The 24769-nt window shown below is 38.7% G+C and overlaps 1 protein-coding gene across 1 annotated transcript in view; it reads right to left on the bottom strand.

Annotated features, from left to right (window-relative positions):
• Nucleotides 1-1234: 1234 nt before the first annotated feature.
• Nucleotides 1235-24769, bottom strand: part of LOC111151782 (WD repeat domain 49) — a 129083-nt gene continuing 105548 nt past the window's right edge. Inside the window, exons 16-18 of the mRNA XM_022509984.1 lie at nt 22227-22336; nt 19834-20007; nt 1235-1365 (exon numbers count right to left, since the gene is read on the bottom strand). Of these exons, the coding sequence (XP_022365692.1) occupies nt 1235-1365; nt 19834-20007; nt 22227-22336 (415 nt within the window). The remainder of the gene's footprint in view (nt 1366-19833; nt 20008-22226; nt 22337-24769) is intronic.

The raw sequence follows: 24769 nt of genomic DNA, 5'->3' as shown, positions 1-24769 counted from the left end.
CCTCTGCCTTCAGCTCAGGTCATGATCTCAGGGCCCTGGGATCGAGCCCTGCATCAGGTTCCCTGCTCAGTGGGGAGCCTGCTTCCCTCTCTCTCTCTCTCTCCCTCTCTGCCTGCCTCTCTGCCTACTGGTGATCTCTGTCAAATAAATAAATAAAATCTTAAAAAAAAAAAAAACACATTTTTCCAAGAACTCTTTAAAATGCAAATGTGTAGTAAATAATTACAGTTATATGAATGAATTTATTAATTACTCCTACAGAACAGTAAATAAAGAAGCATAAGAATACTGGTTACCTTGTAGATGATGATATTTATAAAGAAAAATGGATAGAAAAAATGAGGCATTGTGTTTCAGAGCCAAACATTTCCTACTTGAGCTTCTACATAGAGTGAGTCCTATATATATATAGCTTCAGTCTCTTTGACTTTTTATTTCCAAGGTTATTACCTCTTTGGTTGTGCTATGCTTCTCAAGAATATATAAAACCAAATACAGGAGTAGAACATATGCAGTAATTTCTCAGTAAGTACACAAAAGAATAGATGTAGGTCTATGACAATGAATGGGAACAGTCCTACTGACGTTTACAGAATCATTTTAAAAGAAACTAGAGGGGCACCTGGGTGGCTCAGTTGGTTAGGCATCTGCCTTCGGCTCAGGTTATGATCTCAGGGTCCTGGGATCAAGCCCCGCATCAGGCTCCCTGCTCAGCGGGGAGTTTGCTTTGCCCTCTCTCTCTGCCTCTCTGCCATTCCCTGCTCTTACTCTAAGTAAATAAATAAAATCTTCAAAAATATTAAATAAAAGAAACTAGAAAGTGTGTAAATACGTAGAAATGGCTTTCTCGGTTAAGTTTTCTGATCGTCACTGTGTTTGTGTTTTTCATATTTAACTTCAAGGCAGCTTTTACAATAAAAATTGATCAAAAAGATTTGTCTGTCAAAGTAACCAGAAGTGCAACTGGTTAGAATACATTGTTCTGAATATGTACATTTTTACATAAAACCACTTGAGAACAAATGATGCCAGTTGTTACTGCCTCCTCTTTAATCGATCTTTTATTGAGAATACACAGAAAGTGACGGATAAAAGCAGCACTAAGACATTGTCTGAAAACAAAACTTCCTGAAGTTTAAATATAAAGTAAAAGAATGGTGCAGAATTCTTGATTCCTTATATGTGTTCTATATTCATACTTCATGTGACCATGAAATATTTATTTCTCTTTCAATTATAATTGCTTCTTATATCTTTTTATCTTCACTTCACTACTTGTTTCTTGACATAATTGCTTGGCTCTTCGTTCCCAATCCAGAATTTCTTTGGGGAACAGGTTTTTCTCATCAAATACAGCTTTCAAAGCTACGAAATGATGAAGAAAATGGCATGGAAATTATACTTGGTAAGAGACTCAATTAAATGAAATAGTGGGGAGAAAATTCTTGTTTCAATTCATCTGAAAATTTGTATGTTTCTAAAACCAAGAGTGTATTTGGGGGAATTTTCTCTGAAGCTCCTGCTATTCTTTTTACTTCAATTTAAATTAAAAAGTTAAATTTTCACAGAGTTCGTTCTATTAATGTATTTATATCATGATAGAGATCCACCATTTCACAGTAGAAGACTAAAGAAGCTTGTGTTTTCCACTTTTGCTTTTTAATCTACTTAACAGCTATCAAAGACTCATAAAAAGCCAAGAACAAATTATTCTGTATTGAAATAAGACAATTAAAATAATCAAAACACAGTTTGACTGTCTGCATGACTAAACAAGTGCATCTGCAATCATGTCCTTGTAAGATTCTTGGATCTGCAGGGATCTGTGGCTTCAGAAAAAAAGAGCCAAATTATCCCCATGAGTGGCTATATTATGCATCAGTGAGAAGTAGGAGGAAATTGTGCCACGCATTCAAGAAAATAATTTTGGCCTTTTGTTTAATTTTATCATTTCAACAAATGTTTACTGAATGTATATTATGCACAATGTTCTATGCTCAGGCATAAATGGGGCACAAATATGACTAAGTCACAGACTTTCTTCCAACTGGTAGAAAGGAGGAACAGTGCCCAAATAACCAAAAGTTCAAGTACAATAAGATACAGTTCTAAGAAAATATGAGCAACAGAAGCTGTGGTGAAACATATCAAGAAATTCTAAGAAAATGCAGAGATCAGAGGAAAAGCTTTAAGGATTTAAACACTATTTGACGTAGATATTGAAGTCCAGGTAGGATTTTAAGTTGGTAAGAAGGACCATGGACATGAGGAAGAGTTGGCAAGGGAGGAAGGAAATGTCAGCTAGAGGGAACAAAGTAAATAAATGTGTGGAGAAACAAGAACCCTTATTTGGATTATTCCGGATAATTTAGTACAATGTGACCGAAGTTCAAAATATAGATAGAATGAGGTTGGAGCAAGACAAAGGAACACTTTAAATGCTGAGCCCAAGGAATATGACATAAACTACAGAAAAGTTGAACAACCTCACAGTACCATGCCATCTTTATATATTTGGATTGGGGGAAAAAAAAAAAAAAAACCCTCTCCACTTCCCATGCCAACATGATTGTATAAGTCAATATCTTTCCACTTTTTCTCTTAGATATTATATAAGAACAACAGGGAAAATGAGAAAAGTATAATTTGGCAAACAGACTCCACACAAGTAAAGCCCAAAGATAGAGGTAAATTGCAGCCTGCAAAATGTGGAGAAGGGCAAGAGCTCACAGTGGGCAGAAGTTACGCAAGAGAAAGTGATGAGTATGGAAAGTGTAAGAATGCCAGCTTCCATAACATCTCAGAAAGTTCTAGCAAAAAGACGCGCACTAAGGGTGAGGGGCCCACCCTGTAGTACAAATACTTTATCTTTCATTCATATCGATGGATGTAAACAGAGGTGAATAAGGCTGGAAGCAAAGGCCCTCCACAATACCCCGTTATATTCAGTGAAAGAGATGAGGCAGGACTACATAAAGAATCATGCACATGAGCCATTTTTTGCTAAGAACAGTCTGCCCCCAACAGGTTGTAAAAATTGAAGGCCATTCCAATCACATGTTACAAGCTCTCGTCTCAGTACCTACTATAAATTTCAAGTCTAAAAACCCCAACTCATTAAGACTAAATAATTAAGAGAGGAAATAAACATTTTTTTAAAAAGTGGCATATCAGGGACACAGAGGACTATAAGCAAAATTAGAACCATAACAAAACAAATTTTAAAAAGAACTAATCAATACACAGACCACCACCAGAGAAATATTGCCACTGGCCAGATACATACTGTTACTGAGCACTTCGTCACAAATTAAATTTTAAAACTTGGAAGAGCACTTATCTCTGTGAAGCAAGATCACAGAACAGACGTGAAAGAAGTCAGGAAATGGCACAACAGGAAGTGAGGAAAGTGAGCTGGCAGAACTCACGAAAAATCTCTCGAGCAAGAATAGACTATGGGGCAACATAATGGGGAGCAGAATTTACAGATGAGAGAAGCAAAAATAACAAGATGAAAAGTAAGAGAAGATATGAGAGAGGAAAGTGATACTGAAAAAGAAATAGATCCAACAACACAAGCATCACATGAGTCCTTAAGAAAGAATGACAGAGCAGAACAAATATTTGAAGGCATCATGTATGAAGATTTCCTTACATCAGAGACAATATGACATATACAGAAAGGACATACGGTGGCACCAGGAAGTAGAGAGTGAGAATAGTCAAACAAAGCAAATCTTAATAAAATTATTAGACTTCAGAGAGATTCATTTGGCAGTCAGACAAAATGATCAAGTCACTCAAAAGGAGAAAAATGGATATCTTACATTATCTATCTTCATAGTAATGATCGATACCAGAAGGCAGTAGAGCAACACCAACAAGGAAATCAAGGAAACAATGTGTGAGATATGGATATGATACAGACCGAAACTGTGCCACAAATCTTAGAGTTACAAAGAGTTTCAACATGCGGAGAATTCAGGGACTAGTGTTTCTAAAAGAACTTTTTGAGGAAATTTCTACAAAATAAATTAGTACATGACTGAGGAAAATTTAGAAAAAGGTTTAGTAGTGAGCCCTGAATGTTTTTAAAGGTAGAAGTGGGATTAAAATAATATTCAGTTTAGGATAACAAAACAGAAGGTAGAAGCCATATGCCTGACAATGTAGAAATGATAAAACTAACAAAAACTGGAAGAGTGAGGGAGAAGCAGCTTCATTCATGATAAATCAGTGACAGCTAAGAGGCAAAGGACTTAAAACAACAAGTCATAATGGCCGTAGAAGTAAATGTAACAAAATAAAATCAGCTCAAAGAGAGATCGAATTATTGAATAAAATTAGTTAGTAGAAAAGAAGAGGAATGAAGAAACATGCTCATTTTATCATCAGTCAGCATGGATGTAATAGTTACTGTCCTAGAAAACTGAAGGGCTAGAAGAATTATATAAATGTATGAGTATAAAGGTACCACTAGAACAAATATATAACACCCTCCTGAAGTAAAAACAACAAAAAAATTACAGATCCAGTGAAAACTTTAAAAAACATATAAATAATACATGGCATAAAAGAGTGTGAGAAGTACCAAACCAAATATCTAATATATTGATCAATTTAAATGTGCCCAATTTCATGATAAAAAAAATGACTTTTTAGTTGGATCAAAAGTAAAACCCAACACGCATCTAAAATGAAGTGATTCTAAAAATTTGAAACAGAAGGATTAGAAGAGCATAGCAGGCAAATCCAAACCCAAAGAAAGCAAGAGGTCAAAATCTAAAATCATCAATGTATAGAGAAAACCTCAGAGAATACACAGAGACTTGGAGAAGTGGGTGCCAGAAGTAGGTGATACTGGGAACTGGACAAGTCCGTATCGAGGAAGTGAGGGAGACTTCTCACTGGATAATTTTTTATGTGCTCAATATTTGATTAGTGTGTATTTTGTTTTCTTGCAATAGGACAAAAATGAATAAACCTAGAACTACCTCTTAAGCAAAGCTACAAATGAAAATACTTTGCATTTGCCTAATACCAGCAGTACAAGGTCTATGGATTTCTGTACATCAGTTGATTCTGTCCTGTATGACTGTAAATTAGCATTTGAGAATCACGAGTCATTCTGAATGCCTTAGAGCTCTCCTGAGATCCACCGTGAAAGCTAGAATGTTCCTTTTGAAATAAACTCTCGCTGTTTTACTGATATATTTCTCAACTACATGAGGAATTTGCATCACAACTGACTGGGTTTTAGAACCGTGAACCAATGACTGATAGGCGCTCGCAGATCTAAAAAGAGGCAGTCTTACCTGAATAATTAATTTTTTTGAGTTAAAAAACGTGATAAAAAAATTCACATACAGGGGCAGATCCCCAAGCCCAAAGCTTACAATTTGGGGAGGTCTCTAAAATACATGGATATAAAACTACAGACACATAATTATTCATAAAAATAGCTATTTATTCAGAATGAGAAAATCAATCTCAGCAAACTATTGAAGTTTTAGAGTTGGGTCCTTTTCTTCTGAGATCTTTTTTAGGAAAGGCACCTGGAATGCTCACCCAGAAAAGCTGCCTGCTAGCAATCTGGCTTCCACTTTTCCCCGGAACACTAAAACTCCCAGCAACTACTAATACTCAAAAGAGATGAGGCCCATTAAGCAACCTCTTGGTCTTACTGGCAAACTCTTTCATGTTGCAAAAATTATGTCATTAACCTAACACCTTCTAAACGGGTAATACTGATCAATTCCTCTTACTATGCAGAGTAACAACATCTGCTAGGTTAATGGCATAATGCTGTCATACGATAATGTGAGTGAGTCTGCAATGATTGTGTGAAACATCTAAGAGACCATTAACCGTTTACTGAGCTTGTTTAAGATTATAAAGGAATGTCTTTAACCTTGCTGTGATCACTTGCTTTCTTGAAGTATTAACTGGCAAGGCTAAAGTTCCCAATTATTCAATCAAACATTAATCTAGGTGTTGCTCTGAGGGGATTTTGCTGATGTAATTAAACTCCCTAATCAATGGACTTTAAGTAAAAGAGATTATCCAGGATAATCTGGGTGAGTTTCATGGAGTTTCATTCTGTCCTCTCCTGTCTGCAGACAAGAGCTTAAGATGAGTGCTCAGTCTGCCCAGGATCTTCCCTTCCCAATTTAGCCCTACTCATTTTGGACTTGCTCAGTCAGCCCCCACAATCCCATAAGTAAATTCCTTGTCATAAATTTCAATATATGGTCCTGCTGGTTCTGCTTTCCTGAACTCTGACCAATACACTTGCCATAAACTACATTGTTTACCTCAAGACAATTGTGAAGGGCAAAGTGTTCTCCTTGAGTCAAACAAACTGGTGTGTCAAGGTTGGTGGTTTGTGACTAGAGTCTGTTGGTTATTCCTTGTAAAGAAAACGCATGTTTATTCAAATGTATAGCTTATCTTAAAGCCCTCTCAATTCCCACAAAGGTGCTATGTGAGACCTCAAGTCTCAAACTTCTTGTTTTCTGGGCCAACAACTTTTAATCTTAAAGAGTAGTTCTCTTAGAAGGGCTAGTAACAGCTAACGTATATGGCCTCTGAAGGCTTCTATTCACTTAAACTCAAAGTCTTTGTCCAGGTGGCATGACCCCACATAATGTGATCCCTATCCACGCCCCCCCTCAACTTCATCCTGTGCTAGTCTCCATCTCTCTCATACTACCCCAGCAACAGTAACTTTCTTTCTGACCCCAGAACATGTCAACCCTGTTCTCAACTCACTGGCTTTACACTTCTGGACCTTGTCCTTGGAGTGTCCTGCCCCTAACACTTCATGAGACTGCTTTTCTATCTTTCAGATTCAGACAAAAAAATCAGAGGAAACTTCACTGATGCTCCCCTAGTCATGTCTTATCATATTATTGTGCTTTATTTTCTTCATAACTCTTATTAATATCACCATCCAAACTTATCTTCATATACTTATTATCTCTCTCTCCCCTGGGGGATAAACTCAATAAAACCAAAGACCTTGTCTGCCATCATATCTCATATTCCCATAACACCCAACAGGGCATCATGGGAGGACTTCAAAAAATATATTTTTTGAATAAATGAACAAGTGAGTGAAGATACCTCCAAGAATACGAATTGGGCTAGGTTGGGTGGGCTCACTTCTCAAAATATGGAATTCTTGCATTCCAGAGACCGGATGGCTCTGTAATGATGAAAGAAAGATGGTTCACCATGTCATATATCCATATATGCATCCACTTACCACAGCCCTTAAAATCGACATCTGGCGTTATTGGTAACCATTTACACTTACTATTTCCTACCTGGGAAAATCTGACATTTATATATTCATTACTTTGTTCTATAGCTGGCTGCCCAACAAGGTTTGTTATAATGATACCCAAAAGATGTTTTAAAAGTAATGAAAATGAAAGATATGGTGGTCATGAAGGTATTAAAACATTTTTTTATTAAAACATTTTCACTGAAATAAAATGATTTGATAAACTTTATAAAGCAAAGCTGATCTTCTGTCATCTGATGCTTCCCTTGTCCCCTGATTAGCAACGAACTGTATTAGACAAACAATAGTGACACTGCAATGACCAGCTGCTGTTCATCAATGAATAGATAGTATCTTGAAAACTTTCTAATTCACATCCTTTATCCTATTTTATTCTAAGTCCTCTAAATAAGTGCTTTTCAAAATACGATGTGTGCAAGAATTACCCAGAAATCTTGTTAAAAGGTAGATTCTGATTCAATAGATCTGAGTTGGGGCCTGTGATGCTACATTTCTAACATTATCCCAGGTGGTGCTCATGCTATTATCCACTGCCCATGTCTTGACACCAAGTTTCTCATTCCTGAATCTAGACTCTAGAGCAGTATTACCAAGTTGTCATTTAATTTCAGCAATCACTGACTAATAATCAGGTAGCAAAGCAACAGGTTGTTGGCAGGGTGGTGAGGACTGGTTGAAATCCTTTAATGGTCTTCATATAACTCTTACATAATAGTAGTTTAGGACCTGTTGAACTTTTTTTTTAAAGACTCAATTTTTTTTTAATTTTTAATTTTAATTTATTTGGGCCTTATACAGGGATAAAGACTCAATTTTTTTAAGAGCAGTTTCAGGTTTAAAATAAAATTGAAAAGAAGGTACAAAGATTTCGCATATATCCCTGCCCCCACACATACTTAGCCTCTCCCTTTGTCAACATCACTTACCAGAATAGTATAGTTTTTCCCAGGGATGAATCTACATTGATTCATCATAATTGCTCAAAGTACTTTGTTTACCTATGGGTTCACTACTGGTGGTATACATTTTATAGGTTTGGACAAAAGAGTAATAGCATATATCCCTCATTGTTATGTCACACAGAGTATTTTCAGTGTCCCCTAAAAATCCTCGGTGCTCTTCCTTTTCTTCTCCTCTCCTCTTTACTGGCAACCACTGCTCTTTTCACCATAGTTTTGCCTTTTCCAGAATGTCATGTATTTGGAATCATCAGTATGTCCTTTCTCAGGCTAGCTTCTTTCACCTAGTAATATTCATTTAAGATTCCTCCATGTGTCTTTTCATGGCTTCATAGCTCATTTCTTTTTAGAGCTGAATAGTACCCCATTATCTGGATGTGCTACAGTTTATTTATATATTCACTTATTGAAGGACATATTAGTTGCTTCCAAGTTTGGACAGTTATGAATAAAGTTGCTTGAAACATCTATGCACAGGCCTTTGTGTGAACATAAGTTTTCAACTCCTCTGGTTAAATACCAAGAAGCATGATTGTTGGAATATGTAGTAAGAGTATGCTTCCTTTTGTAAGAAACTGCCAACTGTCTTCCAAAGTAGCTGCATCATTTTGCCTTCCCACCAGAAACAAATGAGAGTTCCTGTTGTTCCACATCCTCATCAACGTTTGGTATTGTCAGTGTTTTGGATTTTGGCCATTCTAAAGAATTTTTTTTTTTAAGATTATTTATTTGACAGAGAGAGAGAGAGATCACAAGTAGGCAGAGAGGCAGGCAGAGAGAGAAGGGGAAGCAGCCTCCCCGCTGAGCAGAGAGCCCGATTCGGGACTCGATCCCAGGACCCTGAGACCATGACCCGAGCCAAAGGCAGAGGCTTAACCCACTGAGCTACCTAGGTTTCCCGGATTTTGGCCATTCTAATAGGTAAACAGTGATATCTCATTGTTGTTTTACTTTGCATTTCCCTGAAGACATAGTGGAACATCTGTTGAACCTTTTAAAAATGTTTTTCACATATTAATGATGTCTGTCTTCTAGGATCCAAATTTTGATGTGTGTGTGTGTGTGTGTGTGTGTGTGTGTGTGTGTGGCTTTCAAGATGATTTATGCCAGTGTATAAAGATATAAATAATAGGAAGGAATTCCACTTCTAAGATGTCTCTTTTATCCTCATTCTTTAGTTATCTAAAATTTCCTGGAGTATATCACGTTTAACAATCTCTTGCTTCTTACTTAGAATGAATATATCTATATATGCTTTCTTTTTGTATTATAATTATTTGTTCCAATAAGAACTTTTCCAGAAATATCAGGGACTTTCTTTCTTTTTGGTACTACATTTAAGATTATATCCAAAAGCAAAGATACAGTGAGTTAGATTTTTACCAGCAGTCTATGTGCATATTTTCATCTATAGTTTAAGAACTATATAGAGAATTTTGTGTCGTAATGAAAACCACAAATTGTCAGAGCCACCATTTTTTAATTATTTTGTCCCTCCTTTTAAATTGTGGGTTACCAATGGATACACAAATTCTGTTTCATCTGGTAGAGTTTTAATTGACTTCCTCTCCTTCTTTGGAAACACCAGTTTCAGAACTGACATGTAGACTGGACTGGAGATTTTTTTTTTTTTTTTTTTGTCAGAGAGAGCGAGCACAGGCAGGCAGAGTGGCAGACAGAGGCAGAGGGAGAAGCAGGCTCCCTGCCGAACAAGAAGCCCGATGTGGAACTCGATCCCAGGATGCTGGGATCATGACCTGAGCCGAAGGCAGCCACCCAACTGACTGAGCCACCCAGGCGTCTCTGGACTAGAGATTATTAACATGAACAAACTGTCAATTCTTGCAGATGTGCAATTCTTCCAGTTTCATTTAGTTTCTGACTACAATAGTCCAAAGTAAGCCTCCCCGTTCTTCCCACACCTGACTACAACTGAGAACCAAAACTTGACAGCTCAAATCCCTGTCTAGACCCTACATGCCTATAGCTGTCCTTTTCTCACAGGATCTCCAGAACCCAGAACAACTGACCTTTGTCTCCAACTCACAGTGTATGGTTCAACTGGCTTTACAGAAGCAACACCAAAAAGAATCCTTGAAAGACCACTTCTGAGACCCTGCTTTGTCCCCCCAGAAGATTTATGATCACCTCTGGGTTGTTCCATGATGAGCAGTATTTCCGGAACAAAAGCAGGGGACTGACAACGTCAAACTTGACCTGAGCCCTGCACTCCTGGAAAGCAGAGACAGTTAAGAAATTCCTCTTCTCTTTCGTGTCATACTCTGAGATAAGACCCTCTGTACCCTTCCCCAGAAGTCTTGTAAGACTCACAGATTCATGAACCTGCCTCTGTAGCAGCTCAAGCCTGTTTCCTTTTCTCTCAGAGTTCCTCTTTAACAAATACTCTCCCTATGCAATAGCCTGCAACAAAATCATCTCTTTAATTGTCCCACTCATTTTGTCTCTGACAGAACAATAACAAGAACCACACAATTCACCTGAGGTACCACTAATGCAGCATTTTCCCTACACTGGAAATTTTAAAGATTTTACAGATACGGTATGAATGGGTTCTAGGGATTTGCAGGTGAAACCTGACCCAAAGACATTTCTAAGTCTTGGCCAGGTTTTTGAATAAGGCATATCAAAGAGGGGTTTCAAGCTGTTTGAGAACCCACAGGGAACAACTTGGAAGCTAAAGAGAGAGTATGAAAGATGTTTTAACTTGAAAGGAAAAGAAAGAGAATACAAAAGGACATTAAAAACCCAGTAGGCAAGACTAAAAAGTCACCAGGGGATTATGGAGTGTTTGAAAACTGTCCCTAGTTCCAAGTGATAGTTTAGAATATTGAAAGTAAGTCTGGCAGAATGCCCCTCATCTCACAATTGCCAAATAACCTTCCACACACTGTAATTTTTGGGATTGCAGGAGTGCATGTAAAATGCAGCACAAAGATTTAAGGTAGACTGTGGTAATGAAAATGTGGAGCGGGGGATATGTCAGTAACTGAGGTTTTTTTTAAGTGCTGTTTTACAATAACATTTTTTTTTTAAAAATCCAGCAGCATTCTCCTGAAAAGGAGATGAACAATTTTCAATGAAAGTGATAAAAATGGGTAATATTATAGTAAAATGGCTGATTTCAAAAATAAGTATAAGAATAAGCTGCCTAGGCGATTCCTTCCCATTCAGTTTTCCCTCCTTTCCCCTATGATCCTCTGTGCTATTCCTTATATTCCACATATCAGTGAAACCGTATGATCATTGTCTTTCTCTGATTGACTTATTTTCTCGGCATAAGACAAACCATGAGTGACTCTCAACTACACAGGGAACACACTGAGGGTTGCTGGAGGGGAGGTGGTGGGGGAGGTTGGGGTAATAGGGCGATGGGCATTAAGGATTAAGGCTCGTGATGGGATGAGCATTGGGTATTATACGCAGCTGATCAATAACTGAACTCTACATCTGAAACTAATAATGTGCTATGTGTTGGCCAACTGAATTTACAAAAAAAAAAAAATACGCTGCCTAAGGAACATGATTTGAACGCTATTTGAACAAGGGAGATGACACCTAGAAATAGTAACAACACGAACAACTGAATAACGTGGACACTCCTCACGTAGGGCCCATCTCTTACTAGTTACATGAGACCAGCTAAGTCATTTGAACTCTTCAGGTCTATGCTCCAGATTCCTTATGTCAATGCCAGAGTTTAGGCCACAGACTCCTCTTATAGAAAATAAGGACAATAATAACTTCTATAGCATAAAGCTGTTAAGTGGAATAATATTGGAATAATAACAGTAAAATATTATCAATAAAGAAAATGTATCAAATTCTTATTAGGTATCAGGCCCTGTGCTAGGGGCTTCACCTATATTATTTCACTTAATGTTCACAGCAACCTTACGAGGGCAGTAACTAATAAGATGCCCATTTTTAGTTGAAGAAACTAAGGCACGGGAAGTTCAATTGACCTGTTCAAAGTCATACAGCTAGCAAGCAGTAGAGTCTTGATTTGAAGACGAGGGTATGCTTGAAATAATTGCCTTTATACCATTATTGCTTTGAGTCTCCCAAGTTCTATTCCCTTTATAAGTGGAAATTCTCCCAAAAGACAACCATAGCCATTAATACCTTATAACGTAATAGGAATACTGACTGCAATTTCAAAAGATCCAAAATAATGTAAAAGGCCAGGAGTGGGGGGGGGAAGCATGAAGATACAGTTAAGATGATAATATGCCAGTTATCAATATATCGCCCCTCAGCTCCAAATCCACTCTTCACTGTTTACTTTGGCATAATGGACTAGAGCCCTGTAAATATCTCTTTTGCCAGTTGGTTGATGCTGATCCCTGTCACAAGAGGACCCTAGATGGACACTGGAGAAGTGGATTTCTCTCCCAGGTGGGTGCTCGTGTCACCATGCTCCTGCAGTGCAGTTTCTCTAGCACTTAGATTCCTACAGCATGATTTCCCCCAGGACCAAGTCCACACAGAGGCTTTCCCAGCTCCAGACGCCCATGGTACAAGCATGGCGACCCCACAGCCCAGAACTAGCAGCCTTCCTTGTCACCTGTCTGGCACCACCTGGTGAATGGCTTTCCTGCTTACCCCAAGAGGGAAGTGGAGGTCTGCCAGTATGACTCCTCCCTGTGAACAGCCTCCCCTGTACTCTTTTGGTGGCTTTGTAGTGAGTTCAGAGATGCAGCCCCTCCCTGTGGATGGCTTCCCGTGTCACCCGAAAGCAGAATATCGGCAGTTCCGCCTGCAGCTGCTCTGCCACCTCACCATCCAGTGAGACATTGGCGAGCCCTCTCCCATGGGGTCTGGGTGACCGCCCCAGCTGGGAGGGGCATCTTCCTCGGTCTCCCTCAGGTCTGAGGGTGCAGTGGCTGTTCGTTAGATCTGATATTCCTGTGTTCTTTAGAGTTCTCTTTACCTTCTACCAGCCAATTTTCTATAACACCCATGTATTACAGCTAAAATCAGAACAAGAAAGTGAACATAACCAGAACATAAACTCTAAAACATGTCTATACTTGCTCTTCAGTTACCGCGGTTCTTTCCTACTATAGTCAGTTTCTTGGAAAAGCGTGAGCTTTTCTTGGTTGATGTCCCACAAGCACCTCCATCTCAACGTATTTTGAAAACCATCTCTAAACCATCTTCTTCTATTTCCTCTCTTAATAATAGTCTCCTTTTTTGGACATAGTTTTCCAAGCTAAAATCCTGAGTCATACATATGTTCACATCTCATCGAGGCACATAACCCTTTAAATTCAATCTCCTTAACATTTCTCAAATTTGCTATTTCCTTTCTAGGGTCTCCTTATCTTCAAAATAATAACACATACCATTTAATGAGTGTTTAGTTATGTACTAGTCACTGTGCTAAAGTCAGCTGTAGCATACAACTTCAAAATCAGGCATGGTTAGCCCCATTTTATACATGAGAAAGCTGAGACTTAGAGGTTTATGTAATTTGTCCATAAACAACTAGAGGAAGTCAAAGTAAGGATTCCAAAGCAGAGAGCCAGCTGCAAACAACTAGCTCCCAGTACTATAATATGCAGCCTTCTGTCCAGTACCATTACAAAGCATTTTTTACACAGTTTCCAGAAAGCTTTCTGAATTGCAAAACTGGTCATATCAGTTTCCTGTTTTAAACACTTCAATAGATTTTTTTTTTTTTTTTTTAATTTGAGAGAGAGCGTGAGAGGATAGAAGGTCAGAGGGAGAAGCAGACTCCCTACGGAGCTGGGACCCTGATGCAGGAATCGATTCCAGGACTCTGGGATCATGACCTGAGCTGACGGCAGCCACTCAACCAACTGAGCCACCCAGGTACCCCTCAATAGAAATTTTGGTTTGGGATAGGGTTTTTTTTTTTTTTAAGAGTTCATTTCATCTTTACTTTTGAAGAATATTTTTTGCTGAGTAAAGAATTTTAGGTTGGGGTGTTCTCCGCCCCCCCACACACTCCCTTCATTACTTTAAAAATGGTTTCTCCAGTGTACTCCAGGTGGCATGGTTTCTGGTAAGATGTATGTTATCATTTTTGCCTTTATTCTTATTCTTTTTTGTTCTCCAGTGACTACTGAGGATTCTCTTTATCACTACTTTCAAAAACTTATTATGACGCACTATTATTTTTTTATATATTTTTCTTGGGTTTCCTTGAGTTTTTGTAATGTTCGCTTATAATTTGGGTAGGATTTAATAGGTAGTAGTATGTCATCCTTCTCATTGCACCAGACAGAAAAACAAACAAACAAAAAAAGGTAAATTACAGAAATTAATATTTTAAAATCTATCAGAGGGTGGTGGAAGCAAAGATTATCAAATTAAAATTCTGGAGCTGGCAGAACCCTTCTTAGATGGGCTAAGATTGCCAAATATTTTCTTCCCTCTGTGGATTTATTGTGTCTGGGCATTGCTAAGGAACAGGATTGCCATAGACAAAGAGACCTTTCTCAGGGGATGTAAAATCAGAAGAGTTTTGATGACTGTGGGTTGGTGTGATATGCTGGAATCTAGAGAAAATCTATAATTATGGCCAGTATTCCCTATAGATGTTTTCTGAATGCTAGGGTGATAGAGACCGTGGATTGGACTGGAGAGGCAAAGTAATATTCCCTGTAAATTTGCAGTACTTAGGAGACAATATACCAATAAAAGAAGAAGCTTAAAACAGACATTTGAAATCAGAAATGGACTAAATCTAACTAAAGCTTTAACCAAGCACTGACCGAGCTCAATTCCTAATTGAATTAATGTGATCTGCTCTTCAGGTTCTCTGTCCAATTAAGGAAAAGGTAAACTATCTCTGGGAGAAAATAACATTAATTTTAGTATCTATAGATCAGACATACATAATTTCTGTCATACAATTTTTTTAAAAATGTACAAAAATTATAAGACTTGTAAAGGAGAAGGAAAACCATGAGGAAAAAATAGACAATATAGAACCAGATCCCAAGATCATTCAGATACTGATGTTAACAAGCCAAAGCTTTGGAATTACTGTTATAAATGTATTAAAACAGAAAATTTTGACAAAATGGATGAAAACATGAGTAATTTCAACTGAGAATTAGAATCTACATAAAAAGGGTTTCAAATGGCATCCTAGAACTGAAGAAAATGTATATGTGAAATCTGAAATTGGGAACTGATCACATGAGTTTAAGAGCAGACAGGCAAAGACAGGTGTAGTGAATTCAAAGCAAAGACTAGTCAATATAAAGTACCCAAAATAAAGCCCAAGGAAGAAAATAAAATGGACAGAAGAGAAGAATGTAAGAAACATTTACATTTATGATGGAAAGAATGTCTAACATATGAAAATTTGCAATCCCAGAAGGACAGGAGATTTAGAATTAGAAAGAAACAATATTCAAAATGATAATGGCTGAGAATTGTCCAAAATTGAAAAAAGACTTAGTTGAGAATTCCTATCAACCCCAAACAGTATAAAGACTGAGAAATGTATATTTATAGCCATCATGATCAAACTGCTCAAAACTAAAGATAAAGAGAAAAATCTTTAAAGAAGCCAGATTAAAAAAAAAAAAAGATACTACATCAAAGAAGCCACAATAATATTAAGAGCTGAATTTTAAACAGGAATTATGGGAGCAAGGAAACAATGGGACACTATCTTTAAAAAGCAGAAAGGGAAAAAAGCAACAACAACAAAAAAAGCCCAACACTACTATTTAAAGTTTTAAACCCAGTGACAATATCCTTCCTAAGCCAAAATGAAACAAGTGCATTTTTCAGACACATAAAAGCTGGGGAAATTACTCACCAGCCGATCCACATTATAAGAAATACAGCAGGACATTCTTCAGGCTGAAGAAAAATAATCTCAGTAGAAGCTTACTATTACAAGAAGGAATAAAGAGAACAGAATAGAGTATTGTAAACTCTGGAGAAATCACTAAAAGAGTAATACAAAGAGATACAAAAACAGAAGAATTAATAGAAGAGATAAAATGGAATAATTCAAAATACTTGACTAAAACATTCCAATGGGTCCTCCTTTCTGATAAAATAAATGCTAAAGTCTTTAGCATAGTACACTAGGTGCTCCATGATCTGGCCCTCATTTACCTATCTAGCCTTAATTCTGCCATGCCCCTTCTAGAACTAGCCATTTGGAACTATGAGTAGCTCACTTAGCACTCCTTATTCATACTACCTTACATTTGCATAAGCTACTCCTTTACCAGAAATATCATTCCCCTTTTTTTCTTTCCTGACTAATAGCAACTTGACTTTTAGTATCTAGCTTGACCTAACCAGATTTCTAAAAAAAAAATCTATGAATCTCTATGTGGTCCCATGGAAGCCAGTGCATATCTTTATCACAGCCCTTGGTGTAAAACGTAATTATTCATTTCCTTACCTATTTTGCCAACGAGTCTTCAAGATCTCTGAAGGCTGGGCCTCTACATGCTAAATCTTTGTCTCCAGCGTCCAGCACAGAGACCAGCCTGTGCACAGAGGCATTCAGTATCTACCTCAGAAAAGGCTAAAGATAGGGGCACCTGGGTGGCTCAGATGGTTAGGCTTCTGCCTTCATCTCAGGTCATGATTCTGGCATCTGGGGATCAAGCCCCACATCAGGCTCCTTGCTTAGCTGGGAGTCAGCATTTCCTTCTCCTTTGCTGCTCTCCCTGCTCATGCTCTCTCTCTCCCTCTCTCTCTCAAATAAATAAATAAATCTTAAAAAAAAAAAAAAAAAAGGAAAGGCTAAATACATAAGTGAGCAAACATTATTGCAGTATCTGCTAGTTGAACACCATAGGATATCATACAAAGCCTGTTACAGTCCTCTGTCATCCTCAAGACCATGATTTCTAAAAAGCACACCAGTACCTCAAACTCAACACATTCTAAACTCTACTCATGTGTGTCAGACTCACTTACCTAATGTCTCCCAGTGCAGCCACCTTAGAATCACGTAGATTTCTGCCCTACTTCATCCCTGATGTGCCTTTCCTTACACTATTTCCTTGATCTTGACTTCTTTTCCTCCTCCTTCACCCTGTGGACTCCTGCCCTTCCCAAGTGTGTGACCGCCACTCGGCACTGCTTCTTATGCCCCAGCCACAGTTGGTCTGGCTTCTCCCTTGGTGTGTCCACAGAACATGGTGTCACATGTCATGCATTCCATTGTCCTCAAAGTCTGCATCTGTCTCTCCCTTACATTGATGGAACTTTAAGAAAAAAAGAACTATTTTCATTTGCAGAGAAGGCAGGTAACTGGAAATACTGAAAGGAGAGCAAAGGATAAAAAGCTGAAGAAGAAAACTTTTAAAAAGGAAGTAAAACATCTTTAAAAAGAAAAAAAACAAAAAACTGTGCGGCACCTGGGTGGCTCAGTGGTTTAAGCCTCTGCCTTCAGCTCAGGTCATGATCTAAGGGTCCTGGGATCAAGCCCGGCATCGGGCTCTCTGATCAGCAGGGAGACTGCTTCCTCCTCTTTCTCTGCCTGCCTCTCTGCCTACTTGTGATCGGTCTCTCAAATAAACAAATAAAATTTAAAAAAAAAAAACACTGTGGAAATTACAGGAAAAAAATATATTGCAAAATCCCAGGAGAAAAAAAAATTTCTTTGAAAATGTATTACAAAAAAAAAAAAAAAAAGAAAATGTATTACAGTATTTTAGGTATGTCTATTCAGCCATCTACCCCCCACCTCCCCACACACATCCACCTACCCATAGAGAAGAATTCTCCTGCTGCAGACTGTACAAGGCTCCTCACAGGAGTGCAGGAGCTTGCACCATGAGGAGAGGTGTTTGCTGCCCTCACTGTTGACCTCTCCCGCTTTCTTGCTCCCCAGCTTTTGCATACTCCCTGTCTTCTATTCCTCTTCCCTCAGTCTGATTGCTCCATCTTGGTTTCCTCCCCTGTAAATGTCCTCTGTCTCTACTGTCTTTTTTTTTCTTTTTAAGATTCTATTTATTTGAAAGAGAGAGAAAGAAAGGGGTAAGGAGGGGCAGAGGGAGAGGAAGAAGCAGGCTCCCCCCTGAGCAGAGAGCCTGACAAGGGGCTCCATCCCAGGAACCGGCCTGAGATCACGACCTGAGCTAAAGGCAGACGCTCAACCGACTGAGCCACCCAGGTGCTCCTATGTCTCTACTGTCTTCACACTTTGTCCTTGTTCTGTAGATCTTTTCTTACTGTCTGTTCCCCAGATTCTCTTCTGTCTGTGACTCAAGAGGATAAGTACCTCTCATGTTTATTCTTAAAAGATGAATCCTCCTGAGATTAGGGGGGTACAGGGTGATAGACTGAAGCCCTGTCAGATGCACAAATGGTTATGTAGAGCCCGAAGTTTACGGATTCATGGTTTTAAAAGAAATAAGCAGAAACCATTAGATGAACCTCGAGAGACCAGATAAATGACTTTAAGTTTAGAAAAGAAAAACTCTTGAGTAAAGGCAAAAGGAAGCTGATAATAATTAGACTGGAAACTATGGCAATGAGGAATGACAGCTGTACCTTGCACACAAGTGGAATTTCAAAAAAAAAAAAAAAAAAGTTGACCAGCTGTTCTTCTTTCCCATAGGGAACCCAGCGAAGACAAGGGGCTAAAATGTCCTCCAGTGTGGACATAGAGAAATTCCTCCCTCCTACAAGGGTTATCCTTTCTCAAGGATGATGCTGACTTCTCATCTCAGAGGATTTGAAAAGTTTAGAAACTACAGATCTCAGATGGTTCGAGTTTAGTTCTGATCTTTTGACTGTGACAAGTTGGAAATATGCGCTTTTCATTAATTATTTTAAATGAGTTCCCTGCAGTGTCCATATGCTCTCTGAGTGCGTCACTGAGATTCAGGTTGTGTTTCCTGCACCCCCTTAGGGCCTCTCCATGCGGGCAGGATTTCTGCACAGAAACTGTTCTTCAAATTCCTAGCAACTCGGAAGGCTCTAACCATCTGAAAAAGAGAGCATTCTTTTGCACACCTCGTTCCTGAATCTTCAGAGATCGTGCACTTCTATTTTTCTGAGAGAAGCTTTCTTGTCCTTTCATTATCTAAGCCCAGCACTGCAGCTGGAAGTCTCTAATACAATGTGCATTAAGTAGCCTCTATTTATAGTATTCCATCCGCAAAGAACAAAAACCAGATCGTCAGAGACTCTGTTCTCAAGCAGCCTTAGGATAGCTCTGTCTCTGGTATAGGTTTTGAAAATGGAGATTATCTAGGGGAAGGGGTTCTCATCCAGGGCAGGCTCGTAATATATACTCATGGCATTCTGACTTCAGAAAAGTGACAAAATAAAAATATTCTTTTAATGTATCCCAGCCTGTTGGCTGCCCTTTTTGAGAGCACAGATCAGCAGCTGAGCTATAAATCTTAACAGTCAAACCACGCTTCCTTTCACGGCAACCTACAAGGGAAACATGTTACTCCCATGCTCTTCGACTGGTTTTTTTTTTTTTTTTGGTTTTTGTTTGTTTGTTTGTTTGTTTGTTTTTTTGAGTGGTTGAGTGTAATGGGGAGAGAGTCCTGAAGGGAATGGCGGCTGAGGACTTACTTTCAGAGAGCGATGGAGGCTCTGGAATTTGGGAACACTCCTCCTCTGGCTTTTCCCTGAAGTATTTCTCCGGGTCCAGAAGAAAAGCTGGTTTCTTCACTTCGGGCAGCTCTTTCAGGGCTCCGATGCTTAAGGACCTAAATGCACCTTCGTAACAGCAGGTTTTAGGGGAGGCTATGAACAAAATACAGTGTCATTAGTTCCTCAGAAGGAGCTAGCACATTTCCAAGTTAACTTCTGAAAATCTAACCTTCCTGTTACTCAGCTGCTACAGCTGCAGCGATCAGCAAACCCTATAAACACAGCTGTTCATGATAAATCCGAGGCCCTTTGATTCAAAGGGACCAAAAGGAACTCGAGGCTCCCCTTTCGTTTATTCTTTGTGTTCTTTTGCTATTTTCCCTTGAAACTGTGTATTCTGCAGTTTCGGGAAAGCTCCCGTTTCTCTTTTATCTACCAGGAAACTGCATCTTTTGTAAGATGGAATCTTGTTTTTAGGGTTTTAGAACATACCTGAAATTTTGAATTTGCAGGTACTTTTTAATTTTGCTAACGTGTAAACCAGAGCTGTGCTATTGTATTAAAGATGCCCACAGTGAGGTGATGGAAAGGAAAGCTCCTTTAGTCATGCACATAAAAGCAAAGTCTTGGACAATGGGAAAAAGTTTTCTTTTTGCTTTACGGGGTAAAATGGAAAAAGCTTCACTCAAGATGTGATTTTAGGTTTGTTTGACTATTAGTCCTGCAAAGGTAGGAACTGTGCTTTTGTCATTGTGGTGGCTCAATATCTAAGGAAAATGAACCAATACAAAGTCAGCACTTGCTTTGGGACAAGTCATGTGCTGTCCACGGTTCTCAAATGCAACCAGGCCTCGCAGTCACCTGAAGGATTTGTTAAAGCGTTAGCGGCTGTATATCCCTCCCATTTCTGATTTAGTAGGGTAGGGATGGGGCCCCAGGATGTACATTTCTAAGTTCCAGGTGATACTCATGCTGCCAGCCATGGGACATACTTTAAGAATCAACATGTTATGTCAAACCAAAAGAGAAATCTTCACAACCTGTAAAGTGTCATTCTGCCCTTCTGACAGATGAGGAAATCGAAGTTCAGGATACTTTAATAACTTGCCTGAATTTGCCTACCTAGTAAATAGTAGACCTTGGACTTAAGCTCAAGTATGTTTCACTCCAAAGGTCATGCTCCAAGGTATAATAGTAATAATAATAACAGTAACATGAGTAATTAGTAATTGGATCAAGTTTCCATAATATGCCAGGCACTGTTGTAAGTACTTTACACATATTATCTCATGTAACCCTGACTAAAAGACCTACAGAGTAGGTTAGATTATAAATGTGCACCAAATATTAAATAATGGTGTACATTTAACAGCAAAATTTCAGTAGAAACTCTAAAATTAACATATCTATTCTATGAAATTACAACTACCCCTTGACATAAGTTTACACAGGATTGGCAGTGAGTGAAATATTTTCCTCTGATGGAGTTTTGGAAATTATTCTCACTACACTTCTCTTTTTATTTTTTTAAAGATTTTATTTATTCATTTCACAGACAGAGATCACAAGTAGGCAGAGAGGCAGGCAGAGAGAGAGGAGGACGCAGGCTCCCTGCTGAGCAGAGAGCCTGACTCGGGGCTCAATCCCAGGACCCTCGATCACGACCTGAGCTGAAGGCAGAGGCTTAACCCACTGAGCCACCCAGGCACACCTACACTTCTCTTTTTAAAGATTCATTTATTTGAGAGAGAAAGAGTATGTGTGCGTGTGTGTGTGTGTGTGTGTGTAGGGGCAGAGGAAGAACATTCTCATGAAAATTCCCATTGAGCCTGGCTCAGGGCTGGATCTCATGACCCTGAGATCATGACCTGAGCTGAAGCCTTGAGTCAGATGCTTAACTGACTGAGGCACTCAGGTGTCCCTATTATACACCTCTAAACAATACCCTTCAGTCTGATAATTCTTTTGTTTCAATTATCTTTTTTTATAATTCTTTCTGGTTAGCCCAAACTAAGCTCATATCAGGCTTCTCAGAGCAAAAAGAGCTTTTATTCATTTTCTTCTCTTAAACACTTATGGGAGAGAATTGACGTTCTGTGCCAACCCTATTCTGGAAACTATAATGGACAACTTATGTGTGTTTTCTGGCTTAGACCTTCTACTCTGCCATTTATATGCTGTGCAGCCTTGGACAAATCACTGATGTCTCTGAGCCTCACTTTCCTCCTTTGTCAAACAGAGACCACAGGATTTTCCCTTCCCATTTATTAAGGAATACCAGCATTCCAGGCACACAGAGCTGCTATTTGTCATATTCATACCAATCTATAAAATAATAACACGATTAAAATATGTCAAGAGTGATTACTTACTGGATGATTTTTGCATAACTTCACCATTGTAAAGGTTACGTGTTTTTTCCATAAAGGTATTTCTTTCCTTATATTTTTTACCTAAATTTATGACTTCTGACGGTCTGACACTGGAAGAAAATAATACATGATAAAATAAAATATCAACCACAAAGGATGAATAGGCACTTTCAGGCTTTAAATACATATCTTACTTTGACAAAAGAAAATAAGCAAAAAAAAAAAAAAAAAACCCCAACCAAACAAAAAATCCCTCTATACTGCAGACCTAAGTGATGACATTTGTTTATACTAATCAAGTCGTATCTTTGAATAAAATGGCTGCTAGCCCAGGTGATGAGATAAAAGGGTAGGAGCCAGAGAGGCCAAGAGGCTAGTTAAGCAAAGATTCCCATAGCAACTGGAAGGTCAGAGAAAAAAATTACACAGAAGAAAATTTCACAGAAGCACACACTATTCTTGCCCTGTGTATAAATTATATGGGCTAACCGGAGGTACGTATCCACACTGGTATGTACCCAGTGTGAGGCCTGGCTCTTCACTTATGGTATCCAAAATGCAAAAAACGTTCGGTATTTTTGAGGCTTGTCTTGGGAATCTATAGGAAAATTTAGATCAGCTTGAATCCATGGAAAAAGTGTTATCAATAAAACAGAGGAAGTGAAATCATTACATAGTTGTACATAATTCCTGTCAGAAAACAGGAAATGGTCTCAACTACATTTAACATTCACTATATAGACCCCTACCTTAACACTAACAAGTTTTTTGTTGTTGTTGTTGTTTTTAAAGATTTTATTTACTTATTTGACAGACAGAGGTCACAAGTAGGCAGAGAGGCAGGCAGAGAGAGAGAGGAAGGGAAGCAGGCACCCTGCTGAGCAGAGAGCCCGATGTGGGGCTCGATCCCAGGACCCTGAGACCATGACCTGAGCCGAAGGCAGAGGCTTAACCCACTGGAGCCACCCAGGCGCCCCAACAGTAACAAGTTTTATTGCCCAAGATCGTTATTATTCTCTTGGAGGCTTCAGGTCAGAAAACACACCCATTTTTCACACAATTACTGGGAAACCTGGGGCATGCCGTCTCCCTGCTGCCTCCCTTCCTGGCATCTGTTAGCCCTCCTGCTGACTGATCTCCCACCCCCTAACTTTTATTCGCAGTTCTGTTGCCTCCTGAGTAGCTGGAGAACTTCGAGAGGTTTCCTATACTCATAGCCCCAATTTCCTGCTCTACACAATGAGATACTCACTGTGGTTTCAAAGGAGAGGAGATGGGTGGCTGTCTGGCGATGTGCCTAACAGATAACACTATTCAATAAATGTTCGTTTCCCTCCTTCCTTTCCCTCTGCTCTATTTGGACTGTATTTCCCAAATTCAAGAGTTTAAAATATCAATACAAGTGAAATTAAGTCTATGTATCTCAAAGTTAGTATTGTGTGTTATTTATATAGCTTTAAGCAGCAATTTATTGATTGCTTTTTTATACATAAATGAACTTTTCATTTTAGAGTTATTTTAGATTTACAGAGAAGTTGTGAAGATAGCATAGCACAGAGTCCTGGTATATCCCTCACCCAGCTGTCCCTCTAGTTAACATCTTATATTACCAGTTATCACAACTAAGAAGCCAATATTGGTACATGACTATTAACTGAACTCAATATTTTATTAGGGTTTTCCTAATTTTTTCCTAATGTCCTTTTTCTGTCCCAAGAAATCACATTATATTTAGATTTCTGACCCCTTAGCTTCCTCTGCTCTATGGCAGTTTCTTAGACTTTCCTTGTTTTTCATGACCTTGACAGTTTTGAGCAATACTTGTCAGATATTTTGTAGAATGTCCTTCTATTTGTGTTTATCTGATGTTTTTCTTAGGGTTAGATGGGGATTATGGGTTTGTGGGAGGAAGTCAAGAGATGAATGCTATTCTCATTATATCTTATCAAGGGTACATGCTATCAACCTGTCTTATCACTGTTGATGTTAACCTTACCATTGGCCAAGGTTGTGTTTGCCAAGTTTCTGCCCTGTAAAGTTACTTTCCCTTCCTTTCCATATACTACTATCTGGAAGCAAGTTTCCAGGCACAGCCTATAGTTAATGGGGGTGGGGGAGATGACAATGGAAGTTAAGCTCTATTTCCTTGATTGGGTGAAGTATCTATATAAATTAATTATTTGGAATTACGGAATTTTTTAAAAGGGAATCTTTGTCATCCGAAGCCTGAAGCAGTTGGCATTTTTTCCCCCAAAGTGCACTGGACTGGCTCCTTCACAATGTGTAATCCCTCATGAATCAGAACATATTATATGGCCACTATCTGGGCTTGAAAAACCACTGTGATGGCATTCTTAGAGAGTTATTTTAAGATAGTAAGAGAATCTGTAACAATAAGAAGTTGGTGTTGGGTACAGGAAGGTTGGAGTGTAGTACAGGTTAGGTTAATACTATTCCCCCCGCCCCCCGAAAAGTATTATTGTTATAAACTGAAGTACAAACTGTTGAGGGAGGCCTAGAAGTAGGGAGGTCTACCTTTGGAC

Source organism: Enhydra lutris, unplaced genomic scaffold, assembly GCF_002288905.1.
Source record: "Enhydra lutris kenyoni isolate GAN:26980312 unplaced genomic scaffold, ASM228890v2 scaffoldscaffold2, whole genome shotgun sequence".
Lineage (NCBI taxonomy): Eukaryota > Metazoa > Chordata > Mammalia > Carnivora > Mustelidae > Enhydra > Enhydra lutris.
Note: the sequence above shows the minus strand (reverse complement) of the source record. Positions and strands in the feature narration are given on the sequence as shown.